At 39.9% G+C, this 24,864-nt stretch overlaps 2 protein-coding genes across 2 annotated transcripts in view; one reads left to right on the top strand and one right to left on the bottom strand.

Annotated features, from left to right (window-relative positions):
* Nucleotides 1-22,130, top strand: part of slc7a8a (solute carrier family 7 member 8a) — a 25,377-nt gene extending 3,247 nt beyond the window's left edge. Inside the window, exons 2-11 of the mRNA XM_067579017.1 lie at nucleotides 4,727-4,931; nucleotides 8,153-8,304; nucleotides 14,080-14,205; nucleotides 15,195-15,348; nucleotides 15,844-15,967; nucleotides 16,213-16,316; nucleotides 16,975-17,071; nucleotides 17,247-17,396; nucleotides 18,110-18,287; nucleotides 18,598-22,130. Coding sequence (XP_067435118.1) covers nucleotides 4,727-4,931; nucleotides 8,153-8,304; nucleotides 14,080-14,205; nucleotides 15,195-15,348; nucleotides 15,844-15,967; nucleotides 16,213-16,316; nucleotides 16,975-17,071; nucleotides 17,247-17,396; nucleotides 18,110-18,287; nucleotides 18,598-18,749 — 1,442 coding nt within the window. The 3' untranslated portion in view covers nucleotides 18,750-22,130. The remainder of the gene's footprint in view (nucleotides 1-4,726; nucleotides 4,932-8,152; nucleotides 8,305-14,079; nucleotides 14,206-15,194; nucleotides 15,349-15,843; nucleotides 15,968-16,212; nucleotides 16,317-16,974; nucleotides 17,072-17,246; nucleotides 17,397-18,109; nucleotides 18,288-18,597) is intronic.
* On the bottom strand, nucleotides 21,971-24,864 carry nedd8 (NEDD8 ubiquitin like modifier). The gene is made up of 4 exons (XM_067579018.1): nucleotides 24,656-24,864; nucleotides 24,472-24,519; nucleotides 24,283-24,365; nucleotides 21,971-23,206 (listed from the first exon to the last, which is right to left on the bottom strand). The coding sequence occupies exons 1-4, from the start codon at nucleotides 24,671-24,673 to the stop codon at nucleotides 23,080-23,082; spliced, it is 276 nt and encodes a 91-aa protein (XP_067435119.1). The 5' UTR covers nucleotides 24,674-24,864; the 3' UTR covers nucleotides 21,971-23,079.

Genomic DNA, 24,864 nt, shown 5'->3' with positions numbered 1-24,864 from the left:
AACGCCTCATTTAAGTCAGAAATTAACACGCTGCCATCATCTTTCTCTTATCTCTGTAACTTTTAGATAATTTAATGACTTTAATCTCCTTTTATTCATACTTAGGCCTATTATTTAGAAACAGGGTCTAGAGTTAAGCTGGCAATGTCGTCTTAAAGGATCTTTATGGCCGTCCATAAACCTTGGTATAGTCACCAGACTGTTCTTTGCTGGGGCTTTCTTCCTTGACCAAGTCAAGCCGCTCATTCATGCTTGCTCAGCTCACACTGTCATGTGCAAGAAAGAGAGAGAGAGAGAGAGAGACGTGAGGTCAGGTGACTGGTCTCAGCCGCGCGTCTGATCCTTGGCTTCATGAACATGCCCCGCTGGGTTTCCATGAAAAGATCCGAACACACGAGGACATCAAACAGTTTTATGGCCTATTGTACAGTGCAGACATTTATCACTTACACACACACACATACACACACACACATAAAATTAAAAAAAAAACGTGCAAAGCCAGGAATTGGGATTAGAAGTGAACTTTTGGCCACTTGGAAGAAGGCCCCACCCTGGTAATGCTGTTTTATTAGCCTGCCTGGCTTAGCCATGTCTGAGCTCGGCTCCACTCCATTTCTTTTGGAATGTAATTGCTGCACAGACTCAAATTTACATCACTTTAATTAAATATCCAGTTCAGCTTCTTGTCGTTTAAAAATTGAATTGTGCTGCAGAGGCAAAAATCCTTAAATTGGTAGGAATATTGATGAACCTCGGTTACATTCAAAATACAAAAAAAAAAAAAGAAAAAAAGATGGAGTCGACCCAGTTTGTCTTCATATCTAATAGCCTTGATTTTATTATTAGCATTCTTACACACACACACACACACATGCCTGCAGGGTGTGTGAGGGTCTGGATGAGGGCCAAGCAGCAGGTTGTCTCAGCTTGTTGGCTGTTTGAACAGGGATTTATAACTGGGAGGAAATGCAAGGACTGATCTTACTGGGCTTTATAAAGGCTGATAAAAGTTATAGTATAATGCTGTGATAAAACACACACACACATATATATATATAAATACTACATATATATACTATACACATATATACTTGTTAATATTCATAGTTTGCTGCTGCTGTGAGATGTTGAGCAATGGCTTCCAATCGTGTGTCATGGAGGCTCAAATAAATAACTAATAAACTAATTTCTCACAGGTTTAGAGTTTGCATGTTTAGACTCCCCTTATTAAGAAACCAAAATATAAACTCTGAAGGTTTAGTGTTTTCTATAGCATCACAAAATGGATCGCGTATCTGCATGTAGAATCATCAGAATCAATCTGCATCAGAACAAAACACTAATGTGATTATAAAATCATAAATAAAATGTTCTAACATGACTCATATGAAAGATCCTAGGCATCCTAGAAATAACCTAAATGGCACCTAAAACAACTGTCTAAAACTATAAAAATACATTCTGTGAAGTCCGAAATGGAGCCTTGGCCTGTTGCTGTCAGATGACATCAAACAGTCCAAGAGGAACAGAAATCAGCTCCGAGAGCATGTCTGAGACCAAACCTCTTCCTTTATGAAACAACAGTCCAATAACAATGTAGGAAATCAAAATATCCTGTTGTAAGGGAACTGAGGCCTGCAGAGATTTGTAAAAAAGGGGAAGCTTTTCTCCAGAGACATGACAAAGAGACGTCATGATGGAGGCTCCCTCAAGAGATTTTAGTAGTTTTTATCCATTTCTTCCTAAAGTTGATAAAAAAAAATGCTCATTTGGTCAAAGATGAAGGTCAAGTTTAGAGAGAGTGTTTGGCAACAGTTTGTCCCCCCTTTGCCTGATTGGAGGCAAAAGGGAGAACAGGAAACCTGAAGATTCCACATTAGTCAGCATGTCTCAACACACTTGTGTGCGACGATGCACATGACATGAACACACAACATGCAAGTGAACACGTTTGCTTTCACTCATAAATGCACCCAAAGTCAAGTTCACTCAAATCCTCCAGAAGCAGCTTGTTACCTTTTTACTTTCCTCTCATAAGTCGTCCAAGTTTTTCATATTGCTGAGGCTTAATGTGAGTAGGCAAAAAGTGCTGAGTCAATGCACAGGGGCTACTTTCCCCCCCAGAGGTCAAAGGTCATGAACTGAAGACCTCTGCTCCCGTAAAAATGTCAGTGTAATCAGGGGAGAGACGGCATGTTTGTCATCTTTTTATCTTTTACCTGCAGCTGGAGTTACATAAGTTGTCCTCAGCACTCGCACATGATGCATGTGGAATCTGTTAAAGTTGAACAAATTTGCACGTCCTCGTTCTTTCAGTCTTTCAGATTTTTCTGTAGATTTTTTACAGATTCAGTATTTTTTAGCACAGTGGCAGTTTTTGCACTTGATTGTTATCTTATCAACATTTCCTCAAATGAGTGCTTAAAGAGGACTGGTGTGCATTTATTCAGTAATTCAATGTCTGAAACTGCAACAAACAATTACTTTCATCATTGTTTGTATTTCTTTTGGATAACTGATTAATTGTTTGGTCTATAAAAATAAAGATTGCTGCACAAAATATCAAAATACTCAATTTAATATGGTACAAAACTGAGAAAAGTGCAAAAATTCCTATATTAAAGAAGCTGGAACTGGCAGATATGTGGAAGTTTGCTTAAAAAATGATGTAAACGATTAGTGAAATGCTTAAAATTTTGTTTAAGAGTCGTACCGTTTCAACTACAATGGACATAGTTTGACACACTATGCACTTATCTGGAAATAAAACTGCAAGGGATTCTACCGACAAAAGATAAAAGCTGATTGTCTTCTTAAGTTATAGCAGCACTTCATCATTCATACCTTTGACTTTTGTACTGTAAAATTGCACTCAGCCTATCATCCATTCATGTCAGTTATGATCCAAAACCTTCAACCTTTGACCCTGACCGCTTTTTATTGGCCGCCGGTTTCAAACACAGTCAGTCTGAGCACAGTCAGCTGAATCTTGATTGGTGGCTCCTGACCTCCGGCCTCTACTTTGTCAGAGCGCCATCAGACAGGAGCGAATCCGTCCGGAGGCTCGGGTGGCTTCATGTGGGACCAGAACTCAATTGTCCGTCCCTCCGATCTTTCAGCTTCTGTGTAAACTGCCTGGCACTCTGATGCTCATTGAATCTGTCAGGGCATTATTCTCCCCCTTCTGCATCTCATCCCTCCTCCCTCTTTGTACTCTTTCACCCCACTCTGTGTCCTGCTACATCTCATACTCAGCAGATTACAGGTTCCGCTTCGCCCGATGGCCCGCCTGCTTCATCACTATTCAAGCTCATTTTTACTCTCTCTCTCTCTGTCTGTCTCTGTCTTACTTTTTTCTCGTGACTGCATTCTTTTTCCTGTTCAAGTTCGTTGTTTTCCTGTTCATGTCCTCTGTCTGCCCACAAACCTCTCAGCAGTACGTCATCAGTGAACAAGTAGAGTTCCTTTTATAGTGCATCACATTGTGCAGTAACCCTGAAACCTTCCTCCCACAAGCACGCGTACTCTTTCACAGAGGTAGAAGGTGTAAAGACAAACCCTACTCAAGCAGAAGTAATGTTACCTGACTTCAATATAACAGAAAATCACTCACACAGTCAAGTCCTGTGACTATATGAGGTATAATTTGTAGCAAACGTAAAGGACTTTACCAAATACAAATCATGTATACTTTTACTTTCAGTTTTTAAAAGCAGGGTTTTAAAGTTTGTGATGTATTGTTTTATAATTTTTTTACATTTCCATATGTTCAAAATCAATTAACAGACTCATAAAATGTGTGTGAACGTGTTGTGAAATCCAACGTTTGTTGTGTGATTGTGACGTTTAAGTGCAGATTGATTCAAATGCAACGTAAAACTGCATAATGATAAATATATATGATATATATAGGAGCAACAAACACATAAAGAGAGTCCTAAAGAAAAGGTCGTAGCCCATACAGAACATATTAGACACACATTTTTTAACATATTTACATCATATTCACAATATGGATTAAAAAAAAGAAAGAGAGACTAAATCATTTTGACCTTGTTGGTTAAAACATTGCGTTGTCCTGTACCTTCACTGTACCCAACTGGGGTTGGGTGTAGGGCTGCAACTAATGATTATTTTCATTATTGATTAATCTGCCAATTATTATAGTGAAAAATGCCAATTAAGGTTTCTTAGACTTTATTGTCATGTCCTCAAATGTCTTGTTTTGTCTGATCAACAGTCCAAAACCCAAAGATATTCAATTTACTATCATGTATGACACAGAAAAGCTTTTAGTCCTCTCACTGAAGGAGCTGCAACCAGCCAAGTTTTAGGATTTTTGCTTAAGAAATGGGCAAAATCAATATTTGATTATCTAAATAGTTGCAGATTAGTTTTTCATCAGTCAATTAATCGACTAATTGTTGCAGCTCTAGTTATCTAGATGTGTTCAGGTATGCACACTATCCACCTTTTTCACTATAATGGTTTACACATATGCAGAAATAAATGGAAACCAGTGGATGCCAACAACAGCAGAAGAAGAATAAAACAGTTGCATGATTGGTGATTTGTAGAAAATGGGCTAAAAACATTTGAAAGACATTTTTGAATATTTACTGAAGTGAAAGCAGAATCGATGATTTTTTTTAAAGTAAAAAGCTACTTTGCACCTCTAGTTGTTCTCACACACACTACAACCTCTCTCTGCTCCCTCCAACAGGTAACATTATCGGCTCAGGTATCTTCGTCAGTCCGAAGGGAGTGATGGAAAACGCCAGCTCCGTGGGCTTGGCCCTGATCGTCTGGATCATCACGGGCATCATCACCGCCATTGGGGCGCTGTGCTACGCCGAGTTGGGCGTCACTATTCCCAAGTCGGGGGGAGACTACTCCTACGTCAAGGACATCTTCGGAGGACTGGCTGGGTGAGCAAACACTAGACGGTTTCAGTCATCTGCTTGTGGTCTCGCTCTGAGTGGAAACAATCAAGCATGCAACATTTGTGTGATCTGAGTCACTAAGTGCAATACATCAAAGCAGACTGACATAATTTATTCCAGTGGAAATCAGTTATTTAAGAATGAGGAGACTTTACTCGTTGTGCCACATCCGGGAAATCACTGGTTTGTGGTTTCTCGGGGGTTGTTTCAGTAAGAGAAGTCAGTGCCTGTGCTAAGAGCTACTTTTCATAAGAACCGATGTTATTTTGAGGCATCACATATTCACAGATCCTCCTCACGGTTAAGGACAGATGGGTGTTTTTTGACTCTCAGGTCACTAGGGTTTGATAAACCACCAGTCGACCCCTGGTCAAACGTACTGTCTGTGAAGTATATGACCCAGTTTTCAAGAAGAAGGGGGCCTCCCAAACAATCAAAGTTAATTTGACAAGGATTTAGGTGAGCATACCAGCATGTCTAGATTCCTCTCTTTATCCTGGTGGATGAGCCTGCTGATGTAGGTCAGACATCTTGATCTAAAGCAGGGGGTCTTTAGCTGGTAGTGAAGGAAAGAAGAAGGTAGATGTAGCAGAACAATATTAAACCAGCTGCATGAACACACATGCAGACACAAAGTTGTTTCAGTTTGTAAGTCAGAATTACAAACTGCTGCTGCTTCTGAATTTACTTTCCTGGAAGTCCGCCGCCTTCTTCCATTCATCCATGAATGGTAACGGTTAGCTTTAAGGTAGTAGCGCTTACAGTAAACGCTTGGGAACCATGCTAAGTTAATTTCCTAGTAAAACAATATCGTTTGTTACCATAGATTTCACACACACACTTTGCCCAGACTGTAAACACAGATTAGACCATTGTTTTTTTCAACTATCACAAGGATACATATTATTAGGGTATTTCGGGAGAGGAATTCACCCAGACAAAACAGCCAATGATTGTTTTTGTCCCTTTGTATAGTAGCTATCAATACACATCAGTGAACTTTTACCTCCAGAGACTTTGTTGTTCGTTGCTTCAGATGCTCGGTTTGAAGTGTTGTGGGGGGGTGGGGGGCCACGCCGCTTCCCTGTGCCCTCTGTCTCGGAGAAATAAACTTAATTCAAGAGGTGTTTGTTTTTGTTGTCCTGCTCCTTTTATCCCTATGTGTGTGTAGGTGGGCGTGGGAGGGGTTTGGTCGTGTGAGTAAGTCAATAACTGGAGCGACGGAAATACTTGCATCACTTCGTCACAGCTGGGCCGAGGCAAGTTCGTAGGAAAGAGGGGGAAAAGCTCGTAAACGTGTGCGCTCGAAATACAACTTGAATGGACAATGTTTCAAGTACAAAGGCTCTTTGTTATGTCAGTCTAATGAAGGTTGTGTTACACAAGTAATGTGCGGTATGGAGACAGATTGTAGGTAGCGATAGTGTTAAACTATCATGTAAATTATTTTAAAGGGAGCCTGCTGATATCTCCTGTTCTTTTTTGCATGCGTTATACTATGTGTCTTATCATTCATGTGTGTCTACCAGTGCAGGGAGGAAGTACAGTAAAAATAGTAGAAGTAATAAATCATTTAAAGCATTTTTGGAGCAAAAATGCCAAATATTCTTCTGGTTCCAGCCTCCTAAATGTGAATGATTGCTGGTTTTTTTAGTCTTCTACGATAGTAAACTGAATATCTTTGGATTTTGGACTGAGTGAAAATATGCATTATGCAAAAGGGCTCCTTTAAGAGTGTTATCAATTATTGATACGTTAACCTGCAAGCTGCATCTTAATGTTGAAGCTATGTGAAACTACTATACTACTAAGTGCTATACTAGGACTTTTATTGAGTTTTTGTTAGTTTAATCTATAGAAGTGTATCATATAATCTGAGTTTATCATATGTTAAAAGAGTAAAAGTACAATCGTTGCACAAAATGTAAAGTAAAACACACTAAATTGATAGATCAAGTACCTCCTATGTTGGGAAATTACTTTACAACGTTGGTGTCTACTTAGATGCTTCAAGCAGCTCGGACCTGCGTTTGAATCTACGTTTTTTACATTAAACACACACACACATTCCAGCGAGACACAATTCCATTAACGCAGTCGGGTGTAATGATCCCTCTATAAGCTTTCGAGGAATTTGGTGGAAAATCCGCACGCTTGGTCTCTCCTACATCACACCAGCTAAACCCGAGCTCCCTCCTCCTCTCGTTCTCCCTTCTTTCCCGCCTGTATTTGTCTGTTAGTGTAGCTCCGCTGACCATCCACGTTGCTATTGACAAGTATAGTATGATTCATCCTGTCAGCTTCTAACATAGTGAACATGTGTGTTTGTGTCAGTGTATTTTTTTTTCTAGAAAAATCACCCATCTGTCATCTACAGCACAGAAAGACTGATTAAGCTGATGGACTGTTGGAGTTTTTCCTTGTACTGGGCGTAGGAGTAAAACGAGTTAATCTTTTAAGTCATGCCCACTTTCAGTTGATTTTTTTAACATTTTGATTGATCTGTTTTGATTGAAAGTGGTATTAAATGGTATTTTCTAAAAGAAAGGATGTCTTTGTTATAGAAAGGGATCACATAGAGAAAGGACTCAAACACCAAATTCATGTTCATAATTTTGGACAGTTATACAATGACGTTTAGAGCTGCAAGATAATTATTCACATTATTGATTAATCTGACAATTTTTAAAAATACTTTATAGCTTTTATAGCATGTAAAATCTTACGTGAGTGATTTCCCAGATCCCATGTCGACCTCTTCTTATTTCTTTTTATGACTATTCAACAGTCCAAAACTCAAAGAAATTCCATTTTAAAATGATATAAATAATGAAAGCAAAAGAAGAAAAGCAGAAAGGATATTTGCTTGATAAATAATACAAGTGTACTGTCAAAACATGAGTCGATTTATTGACTTTTTGCATGTTTTCACAGAAACAAAAGTACATTTTAAAGTAAAATAACAAAGCTCTTTATTGCCTGACGACAGAGGATATGAACATTAATAGAAGTTTACATTTGTGTCGTCTCGGACAAAAATAAACTGCTTTGAATGGCAACCTGTAAATGGGAGGATGTATATATGTGCTGTAGTAATGTGTTTCCTCCTGTGTGTGCTTCTGTACGCCGTATTTGATCCTAACGTCCTGCTGTTCCTCCCACGCCTGCGTTTGTAACCGTGCCACCCTCCCTCGCTTGTGTCCCAGGTTCCTGCGTCTATGGATCGCCGTGCTGGTGATCTACCCGACGAACCAGGCTGTGATCGCACTGACGTTCTCCAACTACGTCCTGCAGCCCCTCTTTCCCACCTGCTTTCCACCAGAGAACGGCCTGCGCCTGCTGGCTGCCATCTGCCTCTGTGAGTGACACGGTCACACCAACACACACACACACACAAATATGTTTCTTAACGAAGAACATACCTCAAACAGTTCAAGAGTTTTTGTTTTAAAACCACAGTGTCTCTTACAATACGTGCAATACCTGTTAAACCAGTATTGGGGATGTGCCAGCTGTGTGTAATGGTCATAACAAGGAATAATTATCAAGGGGATTTAGCACAATCTTAACAGTCACAGTAACTTAACCCTTGCATCACCTAAGGTTTCCCTTTCTGTTCTGTCTGTTTTGTCAAGTCAGCAGTGTGAGCTTCAACTGTATTCCCCTCGAGGGAAACTGCTCTCCGTCTCTTGACTTTAATGTTTAAACATGCTTCAACAGCCCTCTTTACTTCTGTATGAGAGGGCTGAAGCTTAAGAGAGTTAATACATTTACGAAAAATGAGCAAAACGAGTTTGATTTGTTAAACATAAGTTCTCTTACCTGCTTACTCGTGACCCCTTGGCCTTGTTGCAGGTTGCATATGTCCAAAAAGTCATGCTCCCCTAAATACTACAGTATTTCGTAATAAAGAAGCAAATATTGGAGAAAAGTCAGAAAGAATAAATAATTTTTGTAGCAGAATATGTTTATTTTTTTATGTTCTATCATGATTTTTGTTATTTTTATCCTGATATGATGTCGCATGTTTATGTTAAACATGGTCAAAAGTCCAAAACTTGAGGTGTACGTATGTAAAAACGCTCCCTGCAAGTCAAAAGCCAGCCACCTTGTTTGCAATGTTACCGCTACTTCCTCCTTGTGATGGCGTCAGATTTTTCATGCATGCTCACAAACGGCCATCCGTTCAGTAGCCTTTGTTGCCAAAGTTGTCCCGCGTGTTGTTCACGTTGTCCACTGCTGACCTGAGAAGTTTACAAAAAGCGAAATCCCACTACTACTATTTGTTTACGTAGCGTCCGGAGCCACTGGAAGTTTTGGGCTCATCAAGAAGAGGGCCTTAAAGATACAGGAGCTAAAACAGCCTGTTTCAGACAGAGGCTGAACTGAGGGGCTGCATAAAGGGCCAGTATAAGATAAATAAAGAGTTTTTTTTAACTGTAAATCATGCAAAGATATTCCAGTAGAGGCCAAGAATATAAATATAGACCTAGAAATGTGCATGATACATCCACTTAATCTCACAATCTGGAGATCCCTAGAGGGTTATGTAAAGATGACATAAGGAAGATATCACTTGGAAATAAAAATACCCCATATAAGAAAACATTTTACACATCAAAAGACATTCTTTCTTCAAAAATACCCTCTCCTGGTGAACCAGCTAGAAGCTTTGACTCCTCTCTGGATCAGTTTTGATTATGGAGCGATAAAGGAGTGGAGATAACCTAAAGAATTGTTGTTGAGTATACTTGTTGGGACAGGCTCAAAAGCTGAAAACCTGCCAGTTAATCCAACTGTAAAAAAAAATGAAAAACATATGGGAATCAGCGTCATTCGCCTAAAGAAATGGGTACACAAGTGGTTTGGTGGGTAGTAAATGGGTGCTGAACATTGAAGCAGATGTTCCAATGTAGTTGTATATTTGCTTTGTTGGTTGTAGTTACATCATCAAAGCTGTCTATAATTCACCAGATATTTAAAGCAGTCACAGATTGGCTGAATTATGGCTCGATTTATCCGGTTTCGTGTCGGTCGCTGTCCTCTTCTGAAGCTCCTCTGTTATTTAACCCACAGTTAGAGGTCACGTCAGAAAGACAGAGAATAAAAGAGATAGCAGAGCGGCTGGAGGAGCGGCGAATGTGCGAGGAGACAAATGGATAAATGTGTTGGCGCTGACATGACAGTTGTTGATTTGAATCCCTCGACAAACTTCACACGCACTGGTCAAATACTACGGGCAGACTTCAGACAGCGAGAGAGACGCCGGGAATGAGTGTGTTCATTGTCTGCGTGTGTCAATGTTGAGCAAACCTTGTGTACGATTTCAAACTTAAGAGTGTTATCTGATAATACTCTAATCTGTCTTGTCAAATAAACACCAGCACTAAGATGTTTTCCATGGTCACTGGCTTTAGTGAGCTAAATATGACAGCTGTAGCCTTCTTTAGAGGGGATACTGTTTTTAAATCACAACTAAATGCTTTCGATTAGTAGAGAAGGGAGAAAAAAGGAGAGAAAAAGTGTCCTTTCTGCAAGTTCTGTAAACTTTTTTGAGTACATTTCATCCAAAACAAAATATAACTGAAGGAAACCAGTTTTGTCATGTCCCTCCTAACTAAAGTAGGTGAGTGTCCATGTCAGCTAGAGAAAAACAGGAGCTGGTGGAGGTGGAGGAACTGGAGCTGTCATGCTGAAGCGCAGTTCAGCGGATAATGAATGGTAATGCCAGCTGTCATTAGGGTTTTGTTTGGGCATCTCAAGGTTGCCACTATGTGCCCCTGTGTAGCCTACAATCAGATTTTTTTTAGATTCATCTTCTCGAAAGGGGTTTTTTTTTTCCTGGAGTTGGAATGCACCCGTGATGTCCTGCGACATGCTGTTCACTGGCAGATGGGCCCAGTTGGCTGCCATGTTTGGCTTGACAATGTAAAAACCTCACTTTCCAAAGGCATGCACAAACACACTTGTACTCTGTGAACCATGAGAGCTTCTATTTAATTGCCTCTGCTATAAACATTTTGACAGATTTGATTTGTCATCTGAATGCGGTAGCTGCGTAATGCATTTAAGTAGAGCTGCAATGATTTTGATAATAAGTGAAAACGTAAAGTGCCCAATAAATGCCCACCTAGTTGAGCTTTTGGGTCCTATCCACATGAAAAACTAATGACTTCTCCTCATGGCTTAACTGTCTAGTAAACTTGACTGAAATCTGATCCTCCTCACTTAAACACAACCTCTTTGGCAGTGGTAATAACACATTAACAACATAGTCCAACCTTGTCGCAGCTCTGCGTTCTCTGAATACTTCATAGTGTTTTTGTTTGCATTATAGACACATTGACCTACATTTACCTGTCTTCTTGTCCCACTTTCATGAACGCCTTAGAGCAAAAAGTGCTTAGTTCTGACAAGAACTGCTAGCAGTCATTTTATTGCCTAACTCTGGTCTGTTTTGATTCTGAAAAGGTTTCTGATTGGCTGAGCCAGCAGGGTGATCTAGCGTCTCTCTTGAGTCAGTAGGACAGATGTTGTCAGGCAGCTTTCAGCAAAAAGACCTGACTTGCTGGGTCTTTTTTTTTTTTTTTTAAAGATGGTTTATCCTTGTTTTTCTGTTGTTGTTCAGGGGAAAAGTGGGTGAGAGGTTAGCTGTTTCCCCCTCAACTCTGATGTCATTCTTGTTGTTTGTGGGGGCTGCATGCATGTGTTTATCTGCTTCAGTGATGAGACATTCCTGTGATTTCCAAAATGTGACCCTTGCATGATATTATACAATAGTATGTAGGATATAATCTTACTTATTTACTTACATATCCAGCCAGACTGGTCTGCAGGACAAAAGGTTTTCCAAGGTGTACCGTTTCAAAAAACATTGCGGGGGGATTCTCCCTGGGGTCCGTCTCTTCCTACAGATGGCAGCGTGCAAGGTCATAGCTCTGTCATAATTTCCAGCAAGCTTGTAGTTAACTCAGCAAGTTCCTCACACCCACCACATACATAACATTACATTTTGTATACTCAGCTTACAGACAGCTGAGCAGCCCCGGAGCTCCGCAGTTCGGAGAATGTCCCTTCAGGTGTTTACTCGGAGCCTGCCAATCAACAAAGAAGGGTCGTCGGACGGCACACGCTGTTACTGTAATGCTGAAGTGAAAGATTCCTAAAACAAGTCTGTTTACTGGTGGTTGAGTTAAGAGGTTTAAGACGTGTTTACTCAGAGCTTCGTGAGGATCAGTCAGTTGTGTTTTAGTTCATCCTGACTGTGTGTGTGTGTTTGTATAGTACACAAATCAACTCGTAAGCTGACTTGCATGCACATATTGTCTCATTTCCTGTTTTTTTCTGCGGCTCTCGCCCTAACCACAACTCTTGTTCTGTCTGTTGCAGTAATTTTGTTTGTGAGTCACCCAGGCAGTTTAATTCCTTTTCCCCCTTTCCCTCCATAAAACACCTACCAATCAACCTAAAAAACATCATAAACCTCTCCAAAACAACTGCAAACAAGCCCAGCCTGCAAACCTTATTTTGTGCACCTGTGTGTCTCTTCGTTTGTGTGTGTGTGCGTGTGTGTGTGCGTGCATGTGGAAACCATCTATACACAGATGTCTACATGTGTACATGTATGTGCATAGCGGTGCATGTCTGTTCATGTGCATCTGCCCTCATCTCCTGCAGTGACAGCTCAGCTCAGAGTTATTTAATGTGATGAACTTAATCCCACAGAGTCAAACAGGCCCATTATTTAATGGCACCCTATTGGCCTGAACCCACTGGCCTGTTGTACCCAGCAGTACAGATCAAATCCATTATCTTTGTCTGTCAGGTCAGCCTCAAGTTGAAGTGTGTCGAACAGCATTTACAAAAACTGGTTAGGGCTTGGTTTTTTTTATTTTAAATGCCATATAGGTGGAGTTTGGTGTATAAAACATTATAAAGAGAATCTAAAGTATCAGACTAGGACTTTATCCATCACTGTCAAACTCAATTAGCTTCTAATTTACTGGTAATTTCTCAAGCGTGGCAGGCTTGTTTGCATATATCTTGTCTTATCAAATCAACAAACCCTGACATGAAATCTCCTTTTCTTTGTTAATTAGAAATGATGTTGTCCATACTGAAAACATTAAAAACTTGTATCCAAAATGTAACAAATGTGCACAGTATTCTACAAATTAAGAAAGGAAATAATGTATTAAAATCTAGCTTTTTTCAGAGCTTTTCTCTGTATAAAATATGAATAAAACTCTTTAACATTAATAGGTTTTCCTACAGTTTCTAGATTTGAGAGATGGGTTTATTATTATGTTTGAATGGGAAAATACCTGCAGTGCTTCAAAAGAAAACCTACCACACTGCCTGCTGCAAGTGCGACATTAGGTGTGAGAGATAACAGTGACACAGCAGCACAGTCAAAGGTCGCTGCCTCGTTTCATCATCATTAAGACACATCACAAATCACACGCGTGCTCAGATGTGCGTCTTTTAAACTTTCTCCTTTCACTGACGTGACATCGGTTCACCTCAAGGCTGTTAACTTGAACTCTAACGTCCTTACAGGTTTATCAGCAGCAAAAAAAAAAAATTTCATAACTTCTTCTTCTCTTGGGCAATTTATAGAGTACTACTACTACAAACGATGCAATGACCGTTGTTTTACAAGACTAATAAAAGCAATAAACACATAAACCAGTGACTGCATGTTGCCTAGAAAGTATTGCAGCATGTTAGTTTTAATGTCATCGACCTCTTAGGAACCATCAGTACAAAACCAAAGTTGTGCAGCTAAACGTTATTCAAACCTGCAGAATTTTGTTTTAAATTATAGTAGAGATCCCAAAACTTATAAAGATACCAAAATGTCAGGCTAAATTTGGGGGGAAATTTGCATAAAATGATGCACATGACATGTAAAACATCTGGATAAATGGTGCATTTATAAAAAAAAAAGTTGTAGCAAGCTTAAAATACAAAAAAATATGTGACAATGTCACACAATATGTGGAACAAGATGATTTTAGTAACTTAAAGCCACTTAAAAACTGGATTTTAAAGGAAGTGAGTGTTTTTTTGGACTTTAAGGTTGTATGAATTAAGCACTAACTCGTTTTTTATGGTGTTTTTGTGTGTCTAGTGCTGCTAACATGGGTGAACTGCTCCAGCGTGAGGTGGGCCACCAGAGTGCAGGACATCTTCACAGCCGGCAAGCTGCTTGCCCTCGCCCTCATCATCATCATGGGCATCGTGCAGATCTGCAAGGGTAAGCCTACAGACGCCATACATCCTACATTCCACCTGCGTCTGGCGGTTTCTCTGCCTCTGTCTGAAAAGCACTCGCTCTCTCGCACATACTCGCGGTCACCGGGGACATCCTCAGTCATTCGGGACAGTATAGACTCCCCGTGGTCGCTGCAGGGGTCAGTGAGTTGCTGGGGCCCTCCGGTTAAAACTCACATCGCTAATATCGGCCCGCCTCTGTGGGTTTGCAGTCACAACATGGCTGAGGGCCAGTTATTACAGGGGCCACAGAGACTAGGCCCCTGAAACAACAAAACGGGGATTTATGTGCCAGAAGATAATGAAGAGCTCAGTCATTGGCTGATTTGTTGGGAGACTTTATGTCATATATGAGGGACGGGACGGTGTGTGAGAAAGCAGGGCAGACATACATTAATGCTCTCTGGAAAACATGCCTCGTCATGGGATTTCTGAAAAATGTAATGACAAAAGAGAAAGAAAGAAGCTTCCCAAAGATCACAGATGATTTAGACATTTACCCCAAACAGAGTATTTGATTAATTCTGAGATTGCAGTGTATTTTACAAAACAAATTATCTTACTTGGATTTGGCGAACGTCTTTTACAGCTTGTTTCGCACACATTGAATGCATCAGGTGATGGATTTCAGCTGGCTTTCTTTACAGCAAGCCCAACTTTAGTGGAAAATAGTTTGTTTACCCCCTCAGCTAAAAAACAACATTAGCAAACGAGGGCGAAATGATCAAGAACAGACCTACTTAGTTAAGGGAAAGGCATTCAAATTTACATCAGGAACAAAGAGAATCCTGAATTTAAGAGATGGCTATATTGGGAAAGGAAGATTAAAAGACTATTTGATGATATTTCTACAAATAATGAACAGCATGGATGTTCTTGATTGCGTAAAATACAAAACATTCCTTAACTTCTGTGCCAAAATGTTGCCTCGAACTAAATATAGAGCCTAATTATCGTCCTCCCCACCTGCAGGAGAGTACTACTGGCTGGAGCCAGCCAACGCCTTCGAGCCCTTCCAGGAGTATGATGTGGGTTTGATAGCCTTAGCCTTCCTACAAGGCTCCTTCGCCTATGGAGGATGGAACTTCCTCAACTACGTCACGGAGGAGCTGGTGGACCCCTATGTGTACGTTCCCTCTTTTTGCCTCTCATGTGTCCAGAAATGTTTTATTGTTGTGCTCAGAAAAAAACCCCCACCTTCCCACAGTCCCGAATGGCTCCTTGCTATTAGAATATGGCTGATTTAAAAGCTGCTTTTAGCTATTTCACTGATTAGCAGTCGCATACCGACTAAGCTTCTCGGTTTAATCCCTGATCCTTTTTGTTAAAGCTCTCTGATATTTATTTAACTTAGCATGAGAGAAATTCTCACTGTCATTCCCAATGTCTGGCCCCTCATCTAGAACAATGTCTCGCTGTATAAAGTGATTTATTTCTTCATTTCCTCTGCTTTCTTTTTTTTAAATCCCTACTTTTAATTTAATAGATATTTAGTTCAGTAACCTCCCCTTAGGTACCAGTTTAATTTCCTTCTCTAAATCCCCTCCTCTCTCTCCTTCTTTTTAGCTCTCCTCCCCGTTCTTCTTTCGACTAAACATTTGTTCTTTTTTATTGTCTCCAGGAACCTTCCTCGCGCTATCTTCATCTCCATCCCCCTCGTGACCTTCGTTTACGTCTTTGCCAACATCGCCTACGTCACGGCAATGAGTCCGCAGGAGCTTCTCGCCTCAAATGCTGTTGCCGTGGTGAGTAGATCCGGCTGTGATGCAGGTTGATCCCCTGACGTCAATCAAACACACACACACCTTGATAGTAGAATGACTCTGTCGCCCTCTAGTGGTACATTTGGTCCATATCACTGGACTCCTTTTATACCTCATTCAAAGTGAAAAAACTAAAAAAACATGTTGAAATAGCCATCTAAACATCTGCCTGTGTGTCTCTTTCTCATCCACCTTCTAACCTTCATCCTCCCGCTCCTCCATCCCAGACGTTTGGTGAGAAGCTGCTGGGCGTCATGCAGTGGATCATGCCCATCTCTGTGGCTCTGTCCACCTTCGGGGGAGTCAACGGTTCCCTCTTCACATCTTCACGGTTAGTTGGCTTGTTTGCGACTTTCAAACGTGGCTCAAACTGTTTTTTTTTCAGGGTTTGGAGCAGTGCCACGTAACTAGAAGTAGATTGACTTTCAAGAGCTCATTTTATGACTCTATGTGTCACCTTGTACAAACTGAAATATCATAAATATGTCAGATTTATGATGTGTACAGAGGTAATATTCGGTGTCTTGGCTTGAGAATACACAGTGAATCCATATTTTTTGTCTGATTTGCATCTGTATTCTATCAAATAAAGCCAAACTCCTGCCTCTACTGCCAAGGGTTTTGATGATATTAACAACCAAAAACAGCCAATATGTGGGATCTACCATGTGTGGGTTGGGCACCGGCTGCTAACAGCTGCTACTGCAGTGAATATACTATCTATCTAAGTCTTCACAGTCCACCAGATATGTATTTGGAGGCTAAGACATCAGCAATGAGACAGAAACTGTAATTATTAACTAACATTTTAAGCCTTTTAAACTCACAATAATTCATAGCTTGGAGGAAACAATTTCCTATTTCCTTGGCATCCTCATCTAAAACCTCTCCATAAGCCCCCCCTCTAGTCTTAAATTTTCATCATATAATATGTGGATGTACTGTAGACACAAATACAGTGTATGATTTTTTTTTTCTGTCTGTCACAGATTGTTCTTTGCTGGAGCCAGAGAGGGACACCTCCCCAGTCTGCTGGCCATGATTCATGTGAAACGCTGCACTCCCATCCCAGCTCTGCTCTTCACGGTGAGTACTACGCCTGATCTCTCACCACCACAAATCTTCATATTACAGTATCTCCCTCAGATAATGACTCAGTTAAACCCAACAAGACTAAAAAAGCTGCATCATGACAAATAATAAAGCTGCAAGACAAACCACAAACTGTCTCTGACCTTCCTTTTCTCCTCCTCCCCCTCAGTGTTTGTCCACCCTGCTCATGCTGTGCACCAGTGACATGTACACGCTCATCAACTATGTGGGCTTCATCAACTACCTCTTCTACGGAGTCACTGTCGCCGGGCAGATTGTCCTGCGTTTCAAAGAGCCTAACATGCACCGGCCGATCAAGGTATGTTTTTGGTGTTAATGCCTCACGTTAGTCAAATGATATCAGTTAGTGGTACCTGTTCACTGTCTTTTATTTAATCACTTTTGGTCCTTTTTTTTGAAGGATTTACTTATATTCAGGCTCAGGAGATTAGGGCTGTATTTGAGCTTTGTTAGTTGTCTCATTATAACAATAATAATGGTAATAAACTTTATTTATATAGTTAATTTCATGCAAAAAAAGGTGCAATACACTGTGTTTCACAAACAGTGCATTACAGTGATCTAGAGGTATTAAAATAGATGTTTTTCTGGTATAATTTATCACTTTGAGGAGAGCCGTCTCAGTGCTTTTTTTGGCATGTAAGTCAGGTAGAAATTTTTGGGCAAACATAAATGGAGCCCGTAAGTCTGAAGGTAGTAAAAAGTAGTTTTTTAAATATATGGAAACTGGCTCAAAGTCATTGATGTTGCTGGAATCTAGAGTGTTTTTTTTGTGTTTTTCAATGCAGTTTCAAAGCCATAAAGTCTGCTGCAACATTTGTTTGTGAAATTCACCCAGGATTACAAATCCACAGCAGAGAACTGTTACTGATACAGAACTGATTAAGAATAGAGGACTGGAGAGTATAACAGCAAGAATAGATCATTTGCATATTTAAAGAGTGAGAAAATACTGAACTGAATACTCTCCACATGAGTCTGAAAAAAACGTTCCTTTGTTCTCTCTTCCAGATCAGCCTGATATGGCCGGTCATTTACCTCATCTTCTGGGCCTTCCTGCTCATCTTCTCCCTTTACTCTGAGCCCGTGGTGTGCGGCATCGGCCTGGCCATCATGCTCACAGGCGTCCCCGTCTATTTCCTGGGAGTCTACTGGGACAATAAGCCACAGTGCTTTGACACCTTCGTTAGTAAGTTGGCTTATCGGAGGCTGTTTTGGGCATGTTTTCTGTGTCATGGGTGAAATGTTTTACATGTACTAAACATAAAGTCATGCTTTCAGTCTTTATGCTAAGCTGAACTAAGCCTCCTGGCTCTAGCTGCATACTTAACGCACAAACATAAGAGTGGTATCGATCTTCTTATCTAAATCTTTGCAAGAAAATGAATAATTAATCATAGATCTAATTTAAATTCCAATATGCATATATAATTTGAAAGAGCAGAAAAAAAAATCTTCAGACAGCCAGTCTAAACCCATGTGTCGCTCTCTTCTTCCAGATAAGATGACGTACGTGGGCCAGAAGTTCTGCGTGGTGGTTTATCCGGAACAAAGTAGCGGCAGCAGCGGAGAGGAAGGAGAGGAAATGACGGAGGCCAGGTCTCCTCTGTCCAAGCAGGACGGAGAAAACCACAAGTCAGCGGACTGCTAAAGCACATGTCTTTATCTCCCGCCCACTCCCAATCAAACAGACGTACGCAGCAGACGCACACGTGGGCGTGCACACAACATACACCACCGTTTGTAGTGGATTTTACTGATCAACACTTGTGCTCCAAAACTTTGTCTTTAACAGTTTTTACTTGGTTTTATTATCACATGAATCAATCATTTCTGTACCAAATATGGTGTGACATGATCAGGGGCCGTATTTTTGTGGAGGTGCAACGACCAGCGCAAGCAGAGCTCTGACTGTTTGGTATTTTCCTGACTTTGAAACTCACTTGGCGCATCTGTGTGGTATTTTGGTGACGGCCAGCACAGAGCGCACGCTGCACAGGTGGGAGGTTCGTTCAAATGAAGCAGCGCAAAGACAGTTATTGTGTTTTGGTTGTCAATTTATTTCAATTAAACAATCTCCAACCAAAATCGGCACAGACAATAATGTTTATTGAGGTTAAAGCAGGAAAGTCAGTCAATCAGTCTGCTTTGAAACCAAAACAACAGGTGCGCACGGAGATGCCCACACAGTCCGTGCACCTAAACACGCTGCGCTTGCCGTTGCACTAACACGGTTAAAATAGGGCCCCTTACAGTTATAGTACCCCAAACTTTTCTGTCTGGGGTCCTTCAAGAGTGCAATAAAGCAAGATTAGCACCTTCCACCTCCTCCATACATGCTTATACAGACATCTACAACTCTTCATCATCCTACTTCTCTGCCTCCACACATTCCCTACATACGCCTACTGTAAGAGCATCCTCTTTTTTTTTTTTTTTGTATTTTTATTGTTTTTTAAAAGACTCTTACTGTACTGTGATGGCTACGCAAACACCTTTTTCTCTTTTTTTTTGCCACATTGTAAATTTTGCTTTGTCATACATTCAACACACCAAAGCTGTATTTTGATTGTCGAAGCAGGAAAATAAGATTCAGATCAAGTCATTTCATGTTTCATGAAGTACACTAAGTACTGTGTTTTGTTTTTAAAGGTGACTGTGATTCCGAAATGTTTTTTTTTTTTTTGTATTTGTGGTAATTGTTTATATCATTTGTTGTTATTTTAGTTGTTAATTTTAGTTTTGCTGATATTCTTTTTCTATTCAACATCATATTCATCTGGTTTTATTTTTTACTCTTGCAACTCCAAAGGTGTATATCTTAAAGCTGATGTGTGATCTGTACTTAAAATGGTGCACAGTTCTTGTTAATTGCCTTAATTAGATGATATTCTGTACTTAGGTGCCATTATAGCCATGTTTTGACTGATGGGGTTTAGGGCGGATTTTAATGGAAACAACAAAAAAAAAGTAGTTTTTTAACATTTTTCTGTGAACTCTTGTATGGACACTACACAAGTAATTAACCGTTATAACTGCGAGCCCAACATGGAGACGACTAGAAATAAAAAAATAAAAAAAATAGGCAAGACATGACACAAGACATTTTCACCACCACATTTGCATTGTTCATGTACAGATCCCTACACCGACACATGTGAATGCCTGTGTGAAAAACAGTTGTTGTTTTTTTTTTTAAAAAAAAGGCGTTGATTGTCTTGTCTGTTTTACAGCCAAAGTATTTTTGTAGTTAACCATATAGCTGTGTTTGAATAATTTTTTTTGTGCTTTATTTTAGGGTGTAGAAATGAGAGCTGTAGGGAAAAAAAATACTTTTTTTTTTTTTGATTCATACAATTCACTATAGAAGAGATTTTAGTGCAATATTAGTACAGGCACCAGCAAAAACTGAACACGCACCCCCTGAATGAACCCATTTGCATTGTCTGGTAATAGTTATGTATCTATACTCATGCTGTATATTATAGTAACAACACTCACATGCACATAAACCCACATTACGTACTCTTGTGTCTTCAGTCTTTCTGTAATCGATTAGTGTCTCAGGGCATCCCCACTGCCTTCTCCTTACATACACTGCCTAAAACCTGAAGACTACGGAAACTCAACATCTGAGTCTGACCGATTGCCTCCTTGAAATCCAGTCTGTTAGTGCTAAATGTCTGTACTGGTGCTAGTTAGATACTCGTTCCTCAGAGTCCTCAGGAGTCTCAAGCAATCCCCCCCCCCCCCTCAAAAAAAAATCTCTCAAAGAATGATTGAGGTTTCAGCAGGAATGTCAGACTAGTAAGGTTGCTCTTGTTAAACTGTAAGGGGAACAGGGTGTCTTGGATGTCTTTACAAGTACAATGATGTGTTTTGTGCCTGTACGGTTATTGTGTACTTACATAATACAAAAAAAAGATGTCATGACAGTCTGTTTGGTGTCTCTTAGTGAATAAAAACCACTGACAAATGTATTTTGAATTTGTAATTCAGGGCCTAATTTATAAAAAACAAACAAAAAAACTGCTCCCTGTCTTTATCCGTCTTTCATTGTGCGATCATTTGAAAAGATGTGATTTAAATTCTTAATACATTCAGGTTCACTTCCAGTAATTTGATTTTTTTTCACTCAATTTTGACATACATAACATAAACGTGAAATTATTTTCACATTTCTGAGCGAGACCCTTACTGTATGTAAACGAGGCCTGATCTTTTTTCCACCTCAGAAATCAAATGCTGCAACTGTTGTGTGATATGGCAATGTGAAACTGTGGACCCTAACCCCAAACCCTAACCCTAACCCTAATCCTAATCCTAACCCTAATCCTAACCCACTTTGATGTATAGCTAAAGGAAGTTTAACAGTGGCGATACTTGTTGGACTCTGTCCCGCTTTCTCGCCGCTCAAGGTTCCCTGATACGCTGCGACCTCCACTTCTTGCTTGAAAACAGACCAACACAGGCCTTCAGCGCGGTGGAAATATGAGGTTTTCCATGTTGTAACAGTCGTCATGTACTGATAAATCTAAGCAGTTCTTTTTTCTTGGCGATACATCATCACACTACGATACACTGCCTGACGAGAATGTTGTCTCTAAATCATTTCGTGTACACATTGGTCTCTACTTTAAGTCGCCTTTTTGCTGTTTGCAGGTCTACCTTCCATTCTGAGAGCCATTTTCGCTGATATGTCTCTCAGAGTCGAGTCTATTTTTGTGTTAAAAAAAAAAATGTAAATGTACATATTGGTGGTGAGTGTGTGACAAGAATAAAAAAATATGCGTAAATGATCCTTTTACGTCTCCTTTATTTGGCTGTGTTGAACATTTTGTATTAAGAACGCAGAAAAGCAAAAATGAGGCGTTTTCAGCATCAATATAAGTTTATTCTACTGACAAACGAATCCACAGAAAAGGTCAATTTCACACAATTCTGTACACGCCAAAGGGGGAGGGGAGGGGGGGGCACATGGGTGCTGCTGGACACCGCAATCCCAAAAGTTAAAATTGCTTCTCTGAACATACAAACAAACCAAACAATATCCACGTAAACTGAAGCTGTTTTCAGACAGGACCACAGCTGGCACAGCTGACCTTGTCCTCTAGTGACAGTAAAATAATATGCAATCAGCAGAAAAAAAAAAAAAAAAAAAAGCAAATACTTGACACAAATTCATATGAAATTATATAAAACATTATCCTACTAAACGGACATGCTCAGTCTAGTTATGAAGCAGGCGTAAAAATGGAGTACATGATTTAAAATAAGTGACAGGAGGGTTTTTTTTTCTAATACACAGAGCACCAAACATGTCCTTTACTTCTTATGTTCCCTTAAATGTGCTGCTATCCTTTCTTTACAACTGTAGTTGAGCTACATGGGTGCTTTGATACACCCAGTAGCCTTGGAATAATTATACGAAAGTGGTGAGGAAGGTTGGGGCAATTTGTAGAGAACAGAATAAAACTTGTATGACATTAATAAAAAGAAACTAAACCTTTGTTTGTGTCTGAGTCTGGAGGATCCAAGGATGGATTTCCCTAAAGCACCTGGATGCTACAGATAGGGGAACAAAGATAACCTTTGGGAAACTCAGCCTTGCCTCCCTCAGAGATGTATAAAGAGACACAAGAAGGCAGCCAAATTAGCTCTGGATTGTAAATCTGTAGGCAAAGCTTTGTTTAATTTTTAAAGTAACTTTATTTTTTTAGCCAGCCAAGCTTTAACATGTGCAGTGTCTCGCCATGGCAACGTTACAGTAGGGGGGGAGGAGGAGAAGTGTTTTCAGCCAACACATTTTGGCTGTAAGGAAGTGGCGGCCACAAGTAGAACCTGATTTAACTCTTTCTACAAATGGCTCTGGGCTGCCTACAAACGCCGCCGGGTGACTCCGTAACCGGTGGCCGTGTGTCTTCAGTTGATCCGCGTAATGTAGGCATCACAAAAGCTAAGGCATGTTTCGTAGGGGATGGCTACAACGCAGGCGTGGAGAAGGGGCTTCTGGGATAGCAAAGCACCTGACCTCCTCGCAGAGCAAGAACCAGATGGAGAACAGAACCTCCCTGGATTTTGTAGTCTGCTGCTGTTTTCTCATCGTTCCTGAAAATAGAAAAAGGAGGAGATTTAGAGAAAAGGTGATCAAAAAATCCTTAATTAGAAATTGAAATTTTATATAGATTGTTTATTTTAAATGACAGCAGGGACAATTGGACTTTATGTTATGCTGTAACTTGATGTGCATTGTTTTATGTGAGCTTGTGTGGTGGGTTCAAGCATTTGTTTTGCATATTTTCTATGCAAAGTAAATTTCCCCTTGGGGACAATCAAGTTTAAGTTAAAGTTCAATACTTTCTAATTATGTTACCCTGTCTGTGGCACTCACCCCAAACCCATTAGTTCCTACTGAAGAAGTAAACCTTTGAAAACAGGGTCACAAATATATAGATTCATTTTTAATAAAAGGCTTAGTGATTCCTAAAACAGCTGAGTGCTGTAGTTTTTAACAACAAACAAAAGTTACTTTAACTGACGGAAATTTTGCATTTGTTGGAGACACAAAAAAAATCTTAATTAGAAAAAGATAATGTTAGCCTGTATTGTTTTTTTTTTTAATCTGTTTTCATATGACTGCAGGGACGATGTCACCATGTCACCAAAAACATAAATTAACTCCTTTAAAGAGCATAAAACATTCTTTAGGAGTTTATGGTATGAAACTTATTCCTAATCTGATTTAAGTATAAAACTGGTGTTATTCTATATTTTTCTTAAATTCAACAAATCCCATTAAAAAACAAAATCCACCATGTTTTTCTGTCTTTATCAGAAGCATTTCTCACCCGTCACTTATGCGCAATCCTGCACCTGCGCACCAATGTGCAATATAATGTATATTTGTATATTTCCCTCTCATTTTATTATATACTCTAACTGGAACTAGAGCTCAAAGAAGCCAAATTTCACTGCCTTCAATGTTGCCGTGCATGTGACAATAAAACCTCTTGAACCTTTTGACTATTTTGAGCGAGCAGATCAATACACAGTTGATGCACTAGTGAGCATTTACAGCAGCAGGATGGCACAGACAGAATAATGAACTATATCAGGCCTTGGAAACAAATTCAATGTTTGCTTTTGGTCTTTTAATATCCTTCAATCCAGAAAGTGTATCTTACATCTGTTTTCCACTGTAGATCAACCTCTGCTGCTGCGGAGGGATCCCTTCCTTCTCCTCCACCCTTTCTTTAATCCGCTCCACCTGAATGGAAATTAATACAACTTAAATCCAGGCTCACAATTACACACACTGAATAAAAAGCTTATTACAACTTATAGTAACAAATGAGGAAATAACAGTATTATACCTTATCTGTGGGCTCTATGTCAATCTCAATCTCCTTGCCAGTGAGTGTCTGTGACGAAGATTATTTCAGATTATTATTAAGCATAAACACTGTACACGATTTAGAGGATCAGTAATAAACAGCCATGAAATGTTTCATTTGTTAGCTCATGTGAAACGGGCTAATTATGCTTTCAGTGTCTTACCTTCACTTTAATCAGCATCTTTGTTGATCTGTTCGGTAAAATTCACTGAGGCGGGAACAGAAGTGTAATTATATAGTAGCTGAATCTATGTTTTGACCAGCTCCGGGTTGAAAAATAATGTTTAAATTCGTTATTTTGGTGAAGAAACTCGATATTCCTTCCTTTCCCAAGATTCAGTGTGTGTTTCCGGTGTGTCACAGTGAATCCCT

This window comes from Thunnus thynnus, chromosome 22 (genome assembly GCF_963924715.1).
Source record: "Thunnus thynnus chromosome 22, fThuThy2.1, whole genome shotgun sequence".
Classification (NCBI taxonomy): Eukaryota; Metazoa; Chordata; class Actinopteri; order Scombriformes; family Scombridae; genus Thunnus; species Thunnus thynnus.
The sequence above is the reverse complement of the archived record's forward strand: the minus strand, read 5'-3'. Positions and strand labels throughout refer to the sequence as shown.